Below are 15,940 nucleotides of genomic sequence, written 5' to 3' on the forward strand. Positions count from 1 at the left end.
TGCTTCCTCTGTGCTGGAAGCTGTATGCTATTTATTTATTTATTTTTTAATATAAATTAATTTATTTTAATTGGAGGCTAATTACTTTACAATATTGTAGTGGTTTTTGCCATACATTGACATGAATCTGCCACGGGTGTACATGTGTTCCCCATCCTGAACCCCCCTCCCACCTTTCTCCCCATCCCATCCCTCTGGGTCATCCCAGTGCACCAGCCCCGAGCACCCTGTATCATGCATTGAACCAGGACTGGTGATCTGTTTCACATACGATGATATATGTGTTTCAATGCCATTCTCCCAAATCATCCCACCTTCGCCCCCTCCCACAGAGTCCAAAAGACTGTTCTATACATTTGTGTCTCTTTTGCTGTCTTGCATACAGGGTTATTGTTACCATCTTTCTAAATTCCATATATATGCATTATTATACTGTATTGGTGTTTTTCTTTCTGGCTTACTTCACTCTGCATAATAGGCTCCAGTTTCATCTACCTTATGAGAACTGATTTAAATGTATTCTTTCTAGTGGCTGAGTAATGAACTTCCAGATGTTCAAGCTGGTTTTAGAAAAGGAACCAGAGATCAAATTGCCAACATCCGCTGGATCATCAAAAAAAGCAAGAGAGTTCCAGAAAAACATATATTTCTGCTTTATTGACTATGCCAAAGCCTTTGACTGTGTGGATCACAATAAACTGTGGAAAATTCTGACAGAGATGGGAATACCAGACCACATGACCTGCCTCTTGAGAAACCTATATGCAGGTCAGGAAGCAACAGTTAGAACTGGACGTGGAACAACAGACTGGTTCCAAATAGGAACAGGAGTACGTCAAGGCTACAGGTTGTCACCCTGCTTATTTAACTTATATGCAGAGTACAGCATGAGAAACGCTGGGCTGGAAGAAGCACAAGCTAGAATCAAGATTGCCAGGAGAAATATCAATAACCTCAGATATGCGGATAACACCACCCTTATGGTGGAAAGTGAAGAGGAACTAAAAAGCCTCTTGATGAAAGTGAAAGAGGAGAGTGAAAAAGCTGGCTTAAAGCTCAACATTCAGAAAACTAAGATCATGGCATCTGGTCCCATCACTTCATGGCAAATAGAGGGAAACAGTGTCATACTTTTTTTTGGGCTCCAAAATCACTGCAGATGGTGATTGCAGCCATGAAATTAAAAGACGCTTACTCCTTGGAAGGAAAGTTATGACCAACCTAGATAGCATATTAAAAAGCCAACAAAGGTCCATCTAGTCAAGGTTATGGTTTTTCCAGTGGTCATGTATGGATGTGAGAGTTGGACTGTGAAGAAAGCTGAGTGCCAAAGAATTGATGCTTTTGAACTGTGATGCTGGAGAAGACTCTTGAGAGTCCCTTGGACTGCAAGGAGATCCAACCAGTCCATCCTAAAGGAAATCAGTCCTGGGTGTTCATTGGAGGGGCTGATGCTGAAGCTGAAACTCCAATACTTTGGCCACCTCATGTGAAGAGTTGACTCCTTGGAAAAGACCCTGATGTTGGGAGGGATTGGGGGCAGGAGGAGAAGGGGATGACAGAGGATGAGATGGCTGGATGGCATTGCCGACTCAATGGACATGAGTTTGGTTAAACTCCGGGTGTTGGTGCTGGACAGGGAGGCCTGGTGTGCTGTGATTTGTGGGGTCGCAAAGAGTCGGACACAACTGAGTGACTGAACTGAACTGAACTGAATACTCCATTGTGTATGTGTACTACAGCTTTCTTATCCATTTGTCTGCTGATGGACATCTAGGTTGCTTCCATGTCCTGGCTATTATAAACAGTGCTGAGATGAACATTGGGGTACATGTGTCTCTTTCAATTCTGGTTTCCTAGGTGTGTATGGCCAATTGTGGGATTTCTGGGTCATATGGCAGTTCTATTTCCAGTTTTTTAAGGAATCTTCACACTGTATGTTATTTAAAGTGATGATAGAGACAAAGGACAGGTCTGGAGGTTGGAAGTACAGGATGAAGGCGTCAGTAGGGGTGGTTCTCTCTGAGACCTGTGGCCCAGAATCTGTTCCAGGCCTCTCTCCTAGATGCTGGTGGTGTGTGGTAATTTTCAATCTTCCTTGTCTTGTGGCTGCATCGACGTGATGTCGGCCTTTGTCTTCACATGGCATCTCCTTGTAGTGTGCACACCCCTGTTGTCAAACTTCTTATAAGGACACCAGTCTCATTAGACCAGGGCTCACCTTCGTCGCCTCGTGTTAACTTGGTTACTTCCATAAGGACTTTGTGTTCAGAGAAGGTCACACTCCTAGGTACTAGGGGTTAAGACTCCAAAGTGTCTCTTTTTAAAAATTGAGGTATAGTTAATTTGTAATGTGTAGTTTCAAGTGTACAGCAAAGTGATTCAATTAAACATCTATATTCTTTTGCAGATTTTTCCCATTATATGTTATTAAAGGATATTGAGTATAGATCCCTGTGCTATACAGTTAGAACTTATCTATTTTATATATAATATACTTTGTTTATTTTGATCCAATCTCCTCATTTAACTTCTCCCTCCCTTCTCCTCCCATTGACATTGGTAAGCACAAGTTTATGTTCTATATCTATGAGTCTATTCCTATTTTGTATATAAGTGCATTTGTATCTTTTTTAAAATAAGATTCCTCATATAAGTAGTATCATATAATGTTTGTCTTTCTCTGTCTGAGTTCACTTAATATCATAATCTCTGAATCTACCCATGTTGCTGCAAATGGCAGTATTTCATTCTTTTTGTATGGCTGAATAATATGTACCATATCTTTTTTTTTATCAATTCATCTGTCAACAGACATTTAGGTTGCTTCAATGCCTTGGTCTATTGACAATAGTGCTAGAATGAACAGTGAGGTGCATGTATCTTTTTGAATTAGAGTTTTCTCTAGATATCTGCCAAGAAGTGGGATAGCAGGATAACATGGTAGGTGTATTTTTAGTTTTTTAAGGAACCTCCAAACTATTCTTTATAGTGGTTGTGCCAGTTTACATTCCCACCAGCAATGCAGGAGGGTTCCTTTTTCTCCACACTGTCTCCAGCGTTTATGATTTGTAGGCTTTTTAATAATGGCCATTCTGACCACTGTGATGTGATGTTGTTGTTTAGTTGCTAAGTCGTATCTGACTTTTTTGTGACCTCATGGACTGTAGCCTGCCAGGCTCCTCTGCCCATGGAATTTCTCAGGTAAGAATGCTGGAGTGGGTAGCCAATTCCTCCTCCAGGGGATCTTCCTGACCCAGGAATGGAACCTATGTCTCCTGCTTTGCAGGTGGATTCTTTACCACTGAGTCACCTGGGAAGCCCTTGTGATGTGATACCTGATTGTAATTTTGATTAGCATTTCACTAATAATTAGTGATTTTGAGCATCTTTTAATGTGCCTGTTTGTAATCTGTATCTCTTCTTTGCAGAAATGTCTATTTAAGTCTTCTCTTCATTTTTGATTGGATTTTTTTGGTTTTGTTTGATATTAAGCTATATGAGCTCTTTGAATATTTTGGGAATTAATCTTTTGTCAGGAGCATCTTTTAAAATATTTTCTCCAATTCCCTAAGTTACCTTCTTATTTTATTTATGGTTTCCTTTGCTGTGCAAAAGCTTGTAAGTTTAATTAGGTCCTATTTGTTTAGTTTTGTTTTTATTTCCATTTACTCTAGAAGATGGATCCAAAAAGATATTGCTGCCACTTATGTCAAGAATGTTCTACCTGTGTTTTCCGCTTGGAGTTTTATAGTATCCATTCTTGCATTTAGGTCTATAAGCCATCTTCAGTTTATTTTTGTTTATGGTATTAGAGAATGTTCTGACTTTGTTCTCTTACGTGAAGCTGTCCAGTTGTCCCAAAGCCACCTGTTGAGGAAACTGTCTTTTGCCATTGTATATTCTTGTCCCCTTTGTCGTAGACTAGGTGACCACAGGTTTTGAGTTTATCTCTGCACTTTCTATCCTGTCCCGCTGATCTAATGTCTCAGTTTCTGCCAGTACTCTACTGTTCTGATGACTGTAGCTTTGTAATATAGGCTGAAGACAAGAAGCATGGTTCCTCCAACTCCATTCCTCTTTCTCAAGATTGTTTTGGCTATTGGAGATCTTTGATATTTCCACAAAAATTTTAAAGTTATGTGTTCTAGTTCTATGAAAAATGCCTTCGATGGGTATTGCATTGAATCTGTAGATTGCCTTGGATAATATGGTTATTTGAATAATACTGATACTTCCATTCCAACCACACAGTGTATCTTTCCATCTGTTTGTGTCATCTATATTTTCAATATATCTTTTATCAAATCTTAATAGTTTTCAGAGTATAGGTCTTTGCCTTCTAAGGTAAGTTTAGTTACAGGTATTTTTTTTATTATCATTATTATTACTTTGCTATAGTGAATGGGATTGTTTCCTTAATTTCTGTTCTGATATTTTCTTTTGTTTGTGTATAGAGATGCTACAGATTTCTATATATTAATTTTGTATCCTGAAAGCTTATGGAGTCCACCAATGAACCCCAGAAGTTTCCTGGTAGCATTTTTAAGATTTTCTATGTACTACATTGTGTAATCTGCAAACAGTGACAGTTTTACTTAGAGGAAATGCTTTCAGCTTTTCGCAGTTGAGTACAATATGCCCTGTGGGTTGTTATATATGGCCTTATTATGTTGACATCAAAGTAAGTGAATGATAGTTGCTCAGTCATGTCTGACTCTTTGTGATCCTATGAACTGTAGGCCACCAGGCTTCTTTGTCTATGGGATTCTCCAGGCAAGAATACTGCAGTGGGTGGCCATTTCCTTCTCCAGGCGATCTTCCCGACCCAGGGATTGAACCCAGGTCTTCTGCATTGCAGGCAGATTCTTTACCATCTGAACCACCAGGGAGCCACCATATGGTCCTTTTATGCCCACTTCCTGAAGAGTTTTTTTAAAATCATAAATGGATGTTGAATTTTATCAAAAGATTTTTCTGCATCTATTGAGATGATCCAAATTAAAAATAAAAGCCATCTTTAATTTGTTAACGTGGTATATCACATTGATTATTTTCTTAATATTGAAAAATCCTAACTTCCCTGGGATAAATCCCCTTGATCATGGTGTGTGATCTTTTTAACGTTTTTTTTTTTGTTTGTTTGTTTTTAATTTTTTTTTGAGTTGATTTGATAGTATTTTGTTGAGGATTTCTTGCATTTGTGTTCATCAGTGATAATGGCCTGTGATTTTCTATTTTTGTGATATCTTGTCTGATTTGGTATCAGAGTGATGGTTGCCTTGTAAAATGAATTCAGAAGTTTCCTTCCTCTGCAATTTTTTGAAAAGTTTCAGAAGGATGGGTGTTAACGCTTCTGTAAATGTTTAATAGAATTCACCTGTGAGGCTTGGTCTATTCATATTTTTTCTTTCCTCCTGGTTCAGTCTTGGTACCTTCCTAAGAATTTGTTCATTTCTTCTAGGCTGTTCATTTTATTGGTGTATATTGTAGTTGCTTGTAGTAGTCTCTCATGATCCGTAGTATTTCTGTGGTGTTCGTTACAACTTCTCCTTTTTCAGTTCCAATTTTATTGATTTGAGTCCTTTCCTTTTTTTTCTTGATGAGTGTGCCTAGTGGTTTATCAATTTTGTTTATCTTTTCAAAGAACCAACTTTCAGTTTCAGTGATCTATAGGGAAGCATTAAAGACTTTTTTACATGGGACCAGAGGAGGGACTCATAATTGACAAGTCAATATTTAAATTTAAATCAGAAGGAAACCCTGCAGAGTGACAACTGTTCTATTTGCCTTATATATTGAGGTACTCCTAGGTTGGTTGCGTATATATTTACAATTGTTATTTCTTCTTCTTGGATTGATTTCTTGATCATACTGTACTGTCCTTCCTTGTCTCTTGTAACAGTCTCTATTTTAAAGTCTGTTTTGTCTGATGTGAATATTGCTACTCCAGTTTTCTTTTGGTTTCCATTTGCATAGGATGCATTTTCCCATCTCCTCACTTTCAGTCTGTGTGTGTCCCTAGATCTGAATATTGTATTCAGGTATAAGGTATTATGTATATATTGTATTGGTATAAGGTATTGTTTTTGTATCCATTCAGCCAGCCTGTGTCTTTTGGTTGAAGCATTTAATCCATTTAGGCTTAAGGTAATTTTCAGTATATATGTTCTTGTTGCCATTTAATTAATTAATTGGGGTTTGTTCTTGTAGATCTTTTTTCTTCCCTTCTTCTTTTGTTCTCTTGTGATTTGATGACTAACTTTGGTGTTGTGTTTAGATTCCTTTATCTTTTTTGTGTGTATCTATTTTAGATTTTTGGTTTGTGGTTATCATGAGGTTTTGACACAGCATCTATATACATGATCATTTTAAGTTACCGGTCTTTTAATTTCAAAGGTATTTCCAGTATCCTATGTCTATGCTGTACTCTTCTCACGACTGCTGGTGAGAAGCATTTACTGTATGTTTGGCTTTACTGGTGAGCTTTTCCATTCATAATTTCTTTGTTTTTAGTTGTGGCCTTTTCTTTTCCACCTAGAGCAGTTCCTTTAGCATTTGTTGCAAAGCTGGTCTGAAAGTGAAAAAAAGGTGTTAGTTGCTCAGTTGTGTCTGACTCTGTGACCAGAGGGACTGTAGCCCACCAGTCTCCTCTGTTCATGGAATTCTCCAGGCAAGAATACTGAAGTGGGTAACCATTCCTTTCTCCCAGAGATCTTCCTGACCCTGGGTCTCCTGTACTGCAGGCAGATTCTTCACCGTCTGAGCCACCGAGAATTCCCTGGTGGCTCAGATGGTAAAGTTGGTCTGGTGGTGCTGAATTCTCTTAGCTTTTACTTGTCTGTAAAGCTTTTCATTTCTCTGTGGAATCTGCATGAGAGCCTTGCTGGGTATAGTATTCTCAGTTGTAAGTCCTTCCCTTTCATCACTTTCAATGTATCATGTCACTCCCTTCTGACCTGCACAATTTCTGCTGAGAAACCAGCTGATAACTTTATGGGGATTCCCTTGCACACTATTTATTGCCTTTTCCCTTATTACTTTTAATATTTTTTCTTTAATTTTTGTCAATTTGAGTACTATGCCTCTCAGTGTGTTCCTCTCTGGGTTTATCCTGCCTGGGGCTCTCTGAACCTTCTGACAACTCTTAATTTTAGGTCAGCTTGAAATAACCATAGTGATTCTCACTAGGGCTCAATGCTCCAGCTCATTCAGATGCTAGGAAAATAATAGCCATGATGGAGATGTTTATATACATAAGGAAGGTGGGAATAACAGTGACGTAAGTGTCCTAATTCCTCAAAGAACCTGATAACTTTACAAGGACTAGATCATGGAATGTAGGTAAAGTTTTCTACAGCAACAGAAAACAGATACAGGGTATTTCTGATACTGTCCTAATGACATCCTATTCTTGTACATATTATGTGTACATGCACAAAAACATCTAAAAGGATGGATGATGAATGCTGAGGCTGAGACAGCCAGCAGCTTTAACTTTATTGCTTATTCATCCTGGATTGTTTGAAAAATTTTAGATCAGCATATACTTAATAATCAGATGAGGAAAATAAAGATCTTAAAGGTGAGAAAGAAAATCTTTAAAAAGTATATTCTAAGTACCTGAAAGGAGTGTGGTAGCCAGAAATCATGTAACTGATATGAATACATTTTTGAAGTTGTGTAGTATCATAAAAATACAATTTAGTACATTTTTCTATGTCCTGGATCTCTCTTCCTCATTTAGAATTAGCAAGCAGACCTTTAGGTATGTTTAGTTTTAGAAATGTATTTTAAAGAGATTCCTGTGCCATAGCATATCCTCTGTGATTCTCTTACTGAGAATTATGCCTAATGGTCAAATTCTAACAACTTTTGCATTAAATTAAATTTTATTAAATTTAACTAAAAATAGAGTTTACATGATATACCATTTTGAATTCGATTATATTCTTACAAATACTCTACTGTGAAACGTTAGTTTCAAAGAAAATTAATGGGAAATTATAAAGCGACTATCAGTTCAGTTCAGTTGCTGAGTTTTGTCCAACTTTTTGCGACCCCATGGACTGCAGCATGCAGGGCTTCCCTATCTATCACTAACTCCCAGAGCTTGCTCAAACTTATGTCCATTGAGTTGGTGATGCCATCCAACCATCTCATCCTCTGTAGTCCCCTTCTTCTCCTGCCTTCAATCTTTCCCAGCATCAGGGTCTTTTCAAATGAGTCAGCTCTTCGCATCAGATGGCCAAAGTATTGGAGTTCCAGCTTCAGCATCAGTCCTTCCAATGAATATTCAGGACTGATTTCCTTGAGGATGGACTGGTTTGATCTCCTCACAGTCCAAGGGACTCTCAACAGTCTTCTCCAATACCACAGTTCAGAAGCATCAATTCTTTGGCACTCAGCTTTCTTTGTAGTCCAACTCTCACATCCATACATGACTACTGGAAAAACCATGGCTTTGACTAGACAGACCTTTGTTGGCAAAGTAATGTCTTTGCTTTTTTGTATGCTGTCTAGGTTTGTCATAACTTTTCTTCCAAGGAGCAAACGTCTTTTAATTTCATGGCTGCAGTCATGATCTGCAGTGATTTTGGAGCCCAAGAAAATAAAGACTGTCACTGTTTCCACTGTTTTCCCATCTGTCTGCCATGAAATGATGGGACCGGATGCCATGATCTTAGTTTTTTGAATGTTGAGTTTTAAGCCAGTTTTTTCACTCTCCTCTTTCACTTTCATCAAGAGGCTCTTTAATTCCTCTTCACTTTCTGCCAAAAGGGTGGTGTCATCTGCTTATCTGAGGTTATTGATATGTCTCCTGGCAATCTTGATTCCAGCTTGTGCTTCATCCAGCCTGGCATTTTACTATAATAAGTATGAAAAGGCAGGAAGCGACTATAGAGTTCTTTACAATAAAACCCATGATGAGGATAACATTTTGGGGGGTTGAAAATTTATCAAAAGGATTATAAATATATTTTGGCATTCTGATGGTTTTAAAGGCACTTGAAAAGTTGTGTAGTTAAATTATTACAAATGTGACATATTGTTGAAACCCAATCTGTAAGTCTTACACAAATGATCATTTCTTCTTGCTAAAACATAGAAATTTATCTGAAATCCATGAGTGCTACAAAGAGTTTGATTTCTTCATAGAGGTTCTTCTATAAGTTGAGCTAATCTCTGAAAGGCCTAAAATAAGACAGAGAGAAGAATTAATGAAATTAACATGCTTTTTGGGCTTCCCTTGTGGCTCGACTGGTAAAGAATCCACCTGCAATGCAGGAGACCTGGGTTCCACCCCTGGGTTGGGAAGATCCCCTGGAGAAGGAAAAGGCTACCCCCTCCAGTCTTCTGGTCTGGAGAATTCCATGGACTACATAGTCCATGGGGTCACAAAGAGTTGGACACGACTGAGCAACTTTCACTTTCAAGAGGCTTTAGGAGAATTCTGCCATAACGTTAAAATTTTAAAAAAGGAGTCCCATCTTATATTGAGATCAGATAATGAAAACTCAGGGTTAACCTCAGGTTTATCTGGGTTGTATGCTATCATGTCCACTAATATATGGAAACATGTCAGAATCCCAGACATTAAAAAGAAATTTTTTTACCCTCAAGATCATCATTTTCTCCCGGAACACCAATTATTTTATTTTTTCAAATATTCTCTCATCTGCATATGCCTTATATATAGTTTCAGTTGTCCAACTCTACTCATATATAACTTATGAAAAGCATATTTAATGATATGAGAAAGCAAGTAAATCAAGAACACACTCAGAGACCCCCATCTCCCAGGATAAGTACACACTCGTCTTGCAGTCACTGGATCTCAGTGTATGGCTCTGCTGTGAGTTCCTGAGATGGTAGTAGTTAGGGACTTGCTTCTTTCTTCATATTATCTTGATTAAAGCTGGACTTTCTGATTAATCAATTAGTTAACTCTAATCATCACTATTAGTCTATTTGACCCTTGCTGATATTTTTCCTTCAGAGAAAGAGTCCGATGGCTTCATGAATTTGTACTCTGACTCATGTTAATTCCATGAAGGAGGGAAAGAGTTTCTGTTTATAACATGTTGATGATCTGTCAACACTATTGCGTTAGATATGAAATCTGTGAACAGAATCAATAAAATTCAACTCCAAGTTGGTCTCATCACATTTCCATAGAAGTATGGCAATTTCTTTGAGTTGTACTTCATGATTTTCCAATTATTCCCATTTTTCAGAAACCAAAGGAGACATCAAATAATGTCGTAACTCACAAAATGAACACAAAAAATAAATTGATAACTCACCACGTCCATCTGTTCTGGAGAAGCTGAAGAGAAGGATGCTCTGAAGTAGGGGCAAGGAGCTGAACTATCAATGTAGAAATCATGTCCTGGAAGCATGAATATCTGAGAGAGTTTTGGAGAATAGGTGATTAAAGGAAAAGTACAAATAGAGGTAAATCTAATCTCAGAGTGTCGGAGGACTTTCTGAGTTTAAAAGCAATGAAAGAAATTTCAAGAAAAAAAAAACCAATTTACATAAAAATTCTGCATGTCATACAATAAACAAAACTAAAAGCACAGAAACAGAGAAGTATTCAGGATAAATACGACAGTCCTGCCTCTTCTCTGTATGCTGGAATAATGCACAGAGACAGAAGGAAAACACTAAATTTTAGCTTTAATGGACAAAGGACAGGTTCTACAGGCAACAGAAATTGTGACAAACATAATAACCACTTAATGTAACTTGAACAGTAAAATAAATTCTAACAATGAAATATTCTTTATGCAACATCAAGTTTGGAAGTGACCTTTAAGTTGGGACTTCAAAGATAAGTAGGTACTGACCAAACAAAATGTAAGGAAGGAGTCCTTTGGGGAGAAGATACAGAATGTAGAGGCCTGAAGATGTGAAGAAAACGGGTCACTCAAAGAGGTGGAAACAATACTTAGACTGGAGGAATAAAATGGTAAGTAATTCTGTCAAAACTCTGGGACATCTTCTCCTTTCGGTGACTTTGTGGCTGCCAGCTTGCTGCCCCAAAGCAAGTGTCCTTTGCTTCCTAGGCATGAAAACACACGGTTCCCAGCCTCTTTCTAGATGCTCATGGCCAAGTGATTGAATCCCAACCAGGGAGGGGAAGTCCTGGTGCTACTTCTTGGCCTGGCCCGTGAACATCTCCCCATGTGACCCACCATGCCCTCTGCATGCTGTGATCATTGTGGTCCATGCATTGAAATGCTGTGCAAGGCGGTGGCAGGAGCCCGGGTCTCTGACTCAAGGAGGGAGCAGAAGAGCCTGTAGACCATGTCTCTGAAAATTGTGCTGGAGATAGAAATGAACTTGGCTTGTGTTAAGAATTTGCAATTGTTGTCTAGTAAAATGATATTCACACTTCAAGTAACTGTTGTTATTTACTTCTTATAAATCTGGGCTCTGGTCAGGTCACTGAAGTTTGATGAACTGGGAATGAAATGATTTGGGGAGGAAGATTTCAAGGTGGAAGATGAGTGTTTTGTCCTCATTAACAATGAAAACATAATTTCTCCCAATATCATGGAACAGTTTTGGGATGTGCCAGAAGCAAGTTTCTGTATAAAAGGAGGAAGTGGTAATAATCTCCTTGAATGATGACCCAAATCTGGTCTAAGGCAGAAGTGATAAAGTTGCAGATTATTTAGAAAAGTCAAAGTACATGCCACAGGGTATATGGAATAAGTGAAGGGGACTGAAAAAAACTACTATAAAATAGGAAGTCTTTATCCTTAGATCTTAGTTCGGGGATACACAGAAATAGCCACCTATCAAATATTCTGGATGATAATAGCATTGATAAGAAAGCAAGCAAAATGTAATAAAACTGACTTATTATAAGTTCAGTTTCTCAGTCGTGTCTGACTCTTTGCGACCCCATGGACTTCAGCACACAGGGCTTCCCTGTCCATCTCCAGCTCCCAGAGCTTGCTCAAACTTATGTCCATTGAGTCAGTGATGCTATCCAACCATCTCATCCTCTGTCATCCTTTTTTCTCCTCCTGCCTTCAATCTTTCCCAGCATCAGGGTCTTTTCCATTCAGTCAGTTCTTCACATCAGGTGGCCAAAGTATTGGAGCTTCAGCTTCAGCATCAGTCCTTCCAAAGAATATTCAACACTGATTTCCTTGAGGATTGACTGGTTTGATCTCCTTGCAGTTCAAGGGACTCTCAAGAGTCTTCTCCAACATCACAGTTCAAAAGCATCAATTCTTCGGCGTTCGTTTTTCTTTATAGTCCAATTCTCACATCCATGTATGACTACTGGAAAAACCGTAGCTTTACTAGATGGACCTTTGTTGGCAAAGTAATGTCTCTGCTTTTTAATATGCTGTTTAGGTTTGTCATAACTTTTCTTCCAAGGACCAAGCATCTTTTAATTTCATGGCTGCAATCACCATCTTCAGTGATTTTGGAGTCCCCCAAAATAAAGTCTGTCACTGTTGCCACTGTTTCCCCATCTATTTTCCATGAAGTGATGGGACCAGATGCCATGATCTTAGTTTTCTGAATGTTGAGTTTTAAGCCAACTTTTTCACTCTTCTCTTTCACTTTCATCAAGAGGCTCTTTAGTCTTCTTCACTTTCTGCCATAAGGGTGGTGTCATCTGCATATCTGAGGTTACTGATATTTCTCCATGCAATCTTGATTCCAGCTTGTGCTTCATCCAGCTCGGCATTTTGCATGATGTACTCTGCATATAAGTTAAATGAGCAGGGTGACAATGTATAGCCTTGATGTACTCCTTTCCCAATTTGAAACTAGTCTGTTGTTCCATGTCCAGTTCTAACTGTTGCTTCTTCACCTGCATACGGATTTCTCAGGAGACAGGTAAGGTGGTCTGGTATTCCCATTTCTTTAAGAATTTTCCACAGTTTGTTGTGATCCACGCCGTCAAAGGCTTTTGCGTAGTCAATAAAGCAGAAATATATGTTTTTCTGGAACTCTCTTGCTTTTTCAGTGATCCTGTGGATGTTGCCAATTTGATCTCTGGTTCCTCTGCCTTTTCTAAATCCAGCTTGAACATCTGGAAGTTCATGGTTCACATACTATTGAAGCCTGACTTGGAGAATTTTGAGCATTACTTTGCTAGCTGGTGAGATAAGTGCAATTGTGCAGTAGTTTGAACATTCTTTGGCATTTCCTTTCTTTGGGATTGGAGTGAAAACTGACCTTTTCCAGTCCTGTGGCTGCTACTGAATTTTCCATATTTGTTGACATACTGAGTGCAGCACTTTCACAGCATCATCTTTTAGGGTTTGAAATAGCTCAACTGGAATTCCATCACCTCCACTAGCTTTGTTTGTAGTGATACTTCCTAAGGCCCACTTGACTTCACCTTCCAGGATGTCTGGCTCTAGGTGAGTGATCACACCATTGTGATTATCTGGGTCATGAAGATCTTTTTTGTATAGTTTTTCTGTGTATTCTTGCCACCTCTTCTTAATATCTTCTGCTTTTGTTAGGTCCAAACCATTTCTGTCCTTTATTGTGCCCATCTTTGCATGAAATGTCCCTTTGTTATCTCTAATTTTCTTGAAGAGATCTCTAGTCTTTCCCATTCTGTTGTTTTCCTCTGTTTCTTGCATTGATCACCGAGGAAGGCTTTCTTATCTCTTCTTACTATTCTTTGGAACTCTGCATTCAGATGGGTGTATCTTTCCTTTTCTCCTTTGCCTTTAGCTTCTCTTCATTTCTCAGCTATTTGTAAGGCCTCCTCAGACAATCATTTTGCCTTTTTGCATTTGTTTTTCTCGGGATCCTCTAGATCACTGCCTCCTGTACAGTGTAATGAACCACCATCCATAGTTTTTCAGGCATTCTGTCTATCAGATCTAATCCCTTGAATCTATTTGTCACTTCTACTGCATAATTGTAAGTGCTTTGATTTAGCTTATACCTGAATGGTCTAGTGATTTTCCCTACTTTCTTCAATTTGATACAATGAGATGGCAGAGTAGAAGGGCATGCACTCATATTCTCCTGTGAGAGCTCCAAAATGACTTATTAAACTAAAATGCAATTCTTTAAGTCATTTAAGTATTTATTAAGCAATTACTATATGCTGCCATTAGCATTATAAGAATTCATAAAGCATGAGTCCTGCACTCAAGGATGATGGTTAGAGAGGGTGAGTGACTTTCCCAGGAGAGTGGATTTGCTCTTGCTTCCAGACAGCCATTTTCCTGCTCTGACTGCTAGCCTGCCTTGTCTCTTATGTTCTAGCATAGGACTTTGCTAGCATCAACATGGTTTTTCTTTTGTACTTAGTACCTCAAGGCAAACATGATACTAGAAACAGATCTTAGTGTTTACAGAAGACTGAGGAGTATGTTAAAGAAATTAATGTTGAAAGGATGATTTATTTGATAAACTGGGAAGCTGCACAAAAAATTATTTAGGTTTTTCAGCTTTATCAATGCCCCTAAATGAAATCTCAATAGACTTATGGCTTAAGTACAAAATGTGCAGAAGTCCTTGCAGACTAAGTGAAAAAAGCTGGATGAAAAGCTTTCCATGTAATTTTAATCATGTAAAATAAATGTATAGCTATATCAAACAAATAAAAAGTCCTGTTAAAAAACAGCAGAAGACCCAAATAGCCTTTTTCCAGAGAAGATATGCAGATTGCCAATAGGCACACGAAAAGATGCTGAACATCATCAGTCATCAGGGAAATGCAAATCAAAGCACAGTGAAATATCATATCATACCTCTCAGAATGGCTCTCATCAAAAAGACCACAAACAAAAAATGTTGAGGATGTGGAGAAAAGGGAACTGTCATATACTATTGGTAGGAATTTCAACTGGAGTAGCCATTATGGAAACCTGTATGAGATTTCTCAAAAAACTAAAATAGAACTAGACTATGATCCTGAAATTCTATTCCTGGGTATATATAAAAGCATGTAAATATTAATTTTAAAAGATACACACACCCCTATATTTATAGGATCATTATTTACAATTGCCAATATATGGAAGCAACCTAAATATCCATTTGCAGGTGATGGATAAAGAATTTGTGGTATATGCCTATAATGGAATACTATTCAGCCATACAAGGGAATTAAACCCTGCCATTTGTGACAATATGGACAGAATTGGAGAGTATTATGCTTAGTGAAATGAGTCAGAGATAGAAAAATGCCATATGTTATCACTTCTATGCAGAACCTAAAACAAATGAATAAATATAACAAAAAGAAATAAGCTCATAGATATAGAAAACAAACTAGTGGTTACCGGTGGTGAGAGGGATGGGAGGAGGGGCAGGATAGGAGTAGAGGATTAAGAGGTACAAACTATTATGTATAAAATAAATAACACAAAATGATATATTTTACAGTGTAGGGAATAAAGCTAATGTTTTATATTAACTTTCTTGAGTATAATCTTTAGAAGTATTGAATCACTGTGTTGTATACCTGAAACTAATGTAATATTGTCAATGAACTATACTTTAGTAAAAAAAAAAATTTCATTTCATTAAAAAAAATTAGATATATACAAGCTCTTCAAGAAAATGTACCATAAATGGTCAAAAAACATGGGTGGTAAAATTATGAACTATTTAAAAAAATTCAGAAGTAACACAGAACACGGTGGAGTAAAAGGACTTGAGTTTACTTTCTCTCATGAAAACACAAAAATCACAACTAACTGCTGAACAACCATCAACAAAATGAGCTGGAACCCACGAAAAAAGATATTTCCGTATTCAAAGTCAAAGAAGAAACCATAACAAGATTCCGGGGGCGGGGGGGTGGTGCATTTGTGAGATAATCAAATCCTGAACCTGCCAGGTGGGTGACCCACAAGCTGGAAAATAATTACAGCTCAAAGGTTCTCCCACAGGAGTGAGAGTTCTGAGACCCCCACCAAATTCTCCTTAGCAT

General features: G+C 38.0%; 1 protein-coding gene across 2 annotated transcripts in view; it reads right to left on the reverse strand.

Moving 5' to 3' along the window:
* Positions 1–8,846: 8,846 nt before the first annotated feature.
* Positions 8,847–15,940, reverse strand: part of LOC122685865 (kynurenine/alpha-aminoadipate aminotransferase, mitochondrial-like) — a 29,533-nt gene continuing 22,439 nt past the window's right edge. The window contains exons 13-14 of one of the 2 annotated variants that reach the window (XM_043890908.1): positions 10,308–10,409; positions 8,847–9,195 (exon numbers count right to left, since the gene is read on the reverse strand). In XM_043890908.1, coding sequence (XP_043746843.1) covers positions 9,154–9,195; positions 10,308–10,409 — 144 coding nt within the window. In that variant the 3' untranslated portion in view covers positions 8,847–9,153. The remainder of the gene's footprint in view (positions 9,196–10,307; positions 10,410–15,940) is intronic. The other variant, XM_043890909.1, reaches the window with a different exon arrangement.

This window comes from Cervus elaphus, chromosome 29, assembly GCF_910594005.1.
Source record: "Cervus elaphus chromosome 29, mCerEla1.1, whole genome shotgun sequence".
NCBI classification, from domain to species: Eukaryota; Metazoa; Chordata; class Mammalia; order Artiodactyla; family Cervidae; genus Cervus; species Cervus elaphus.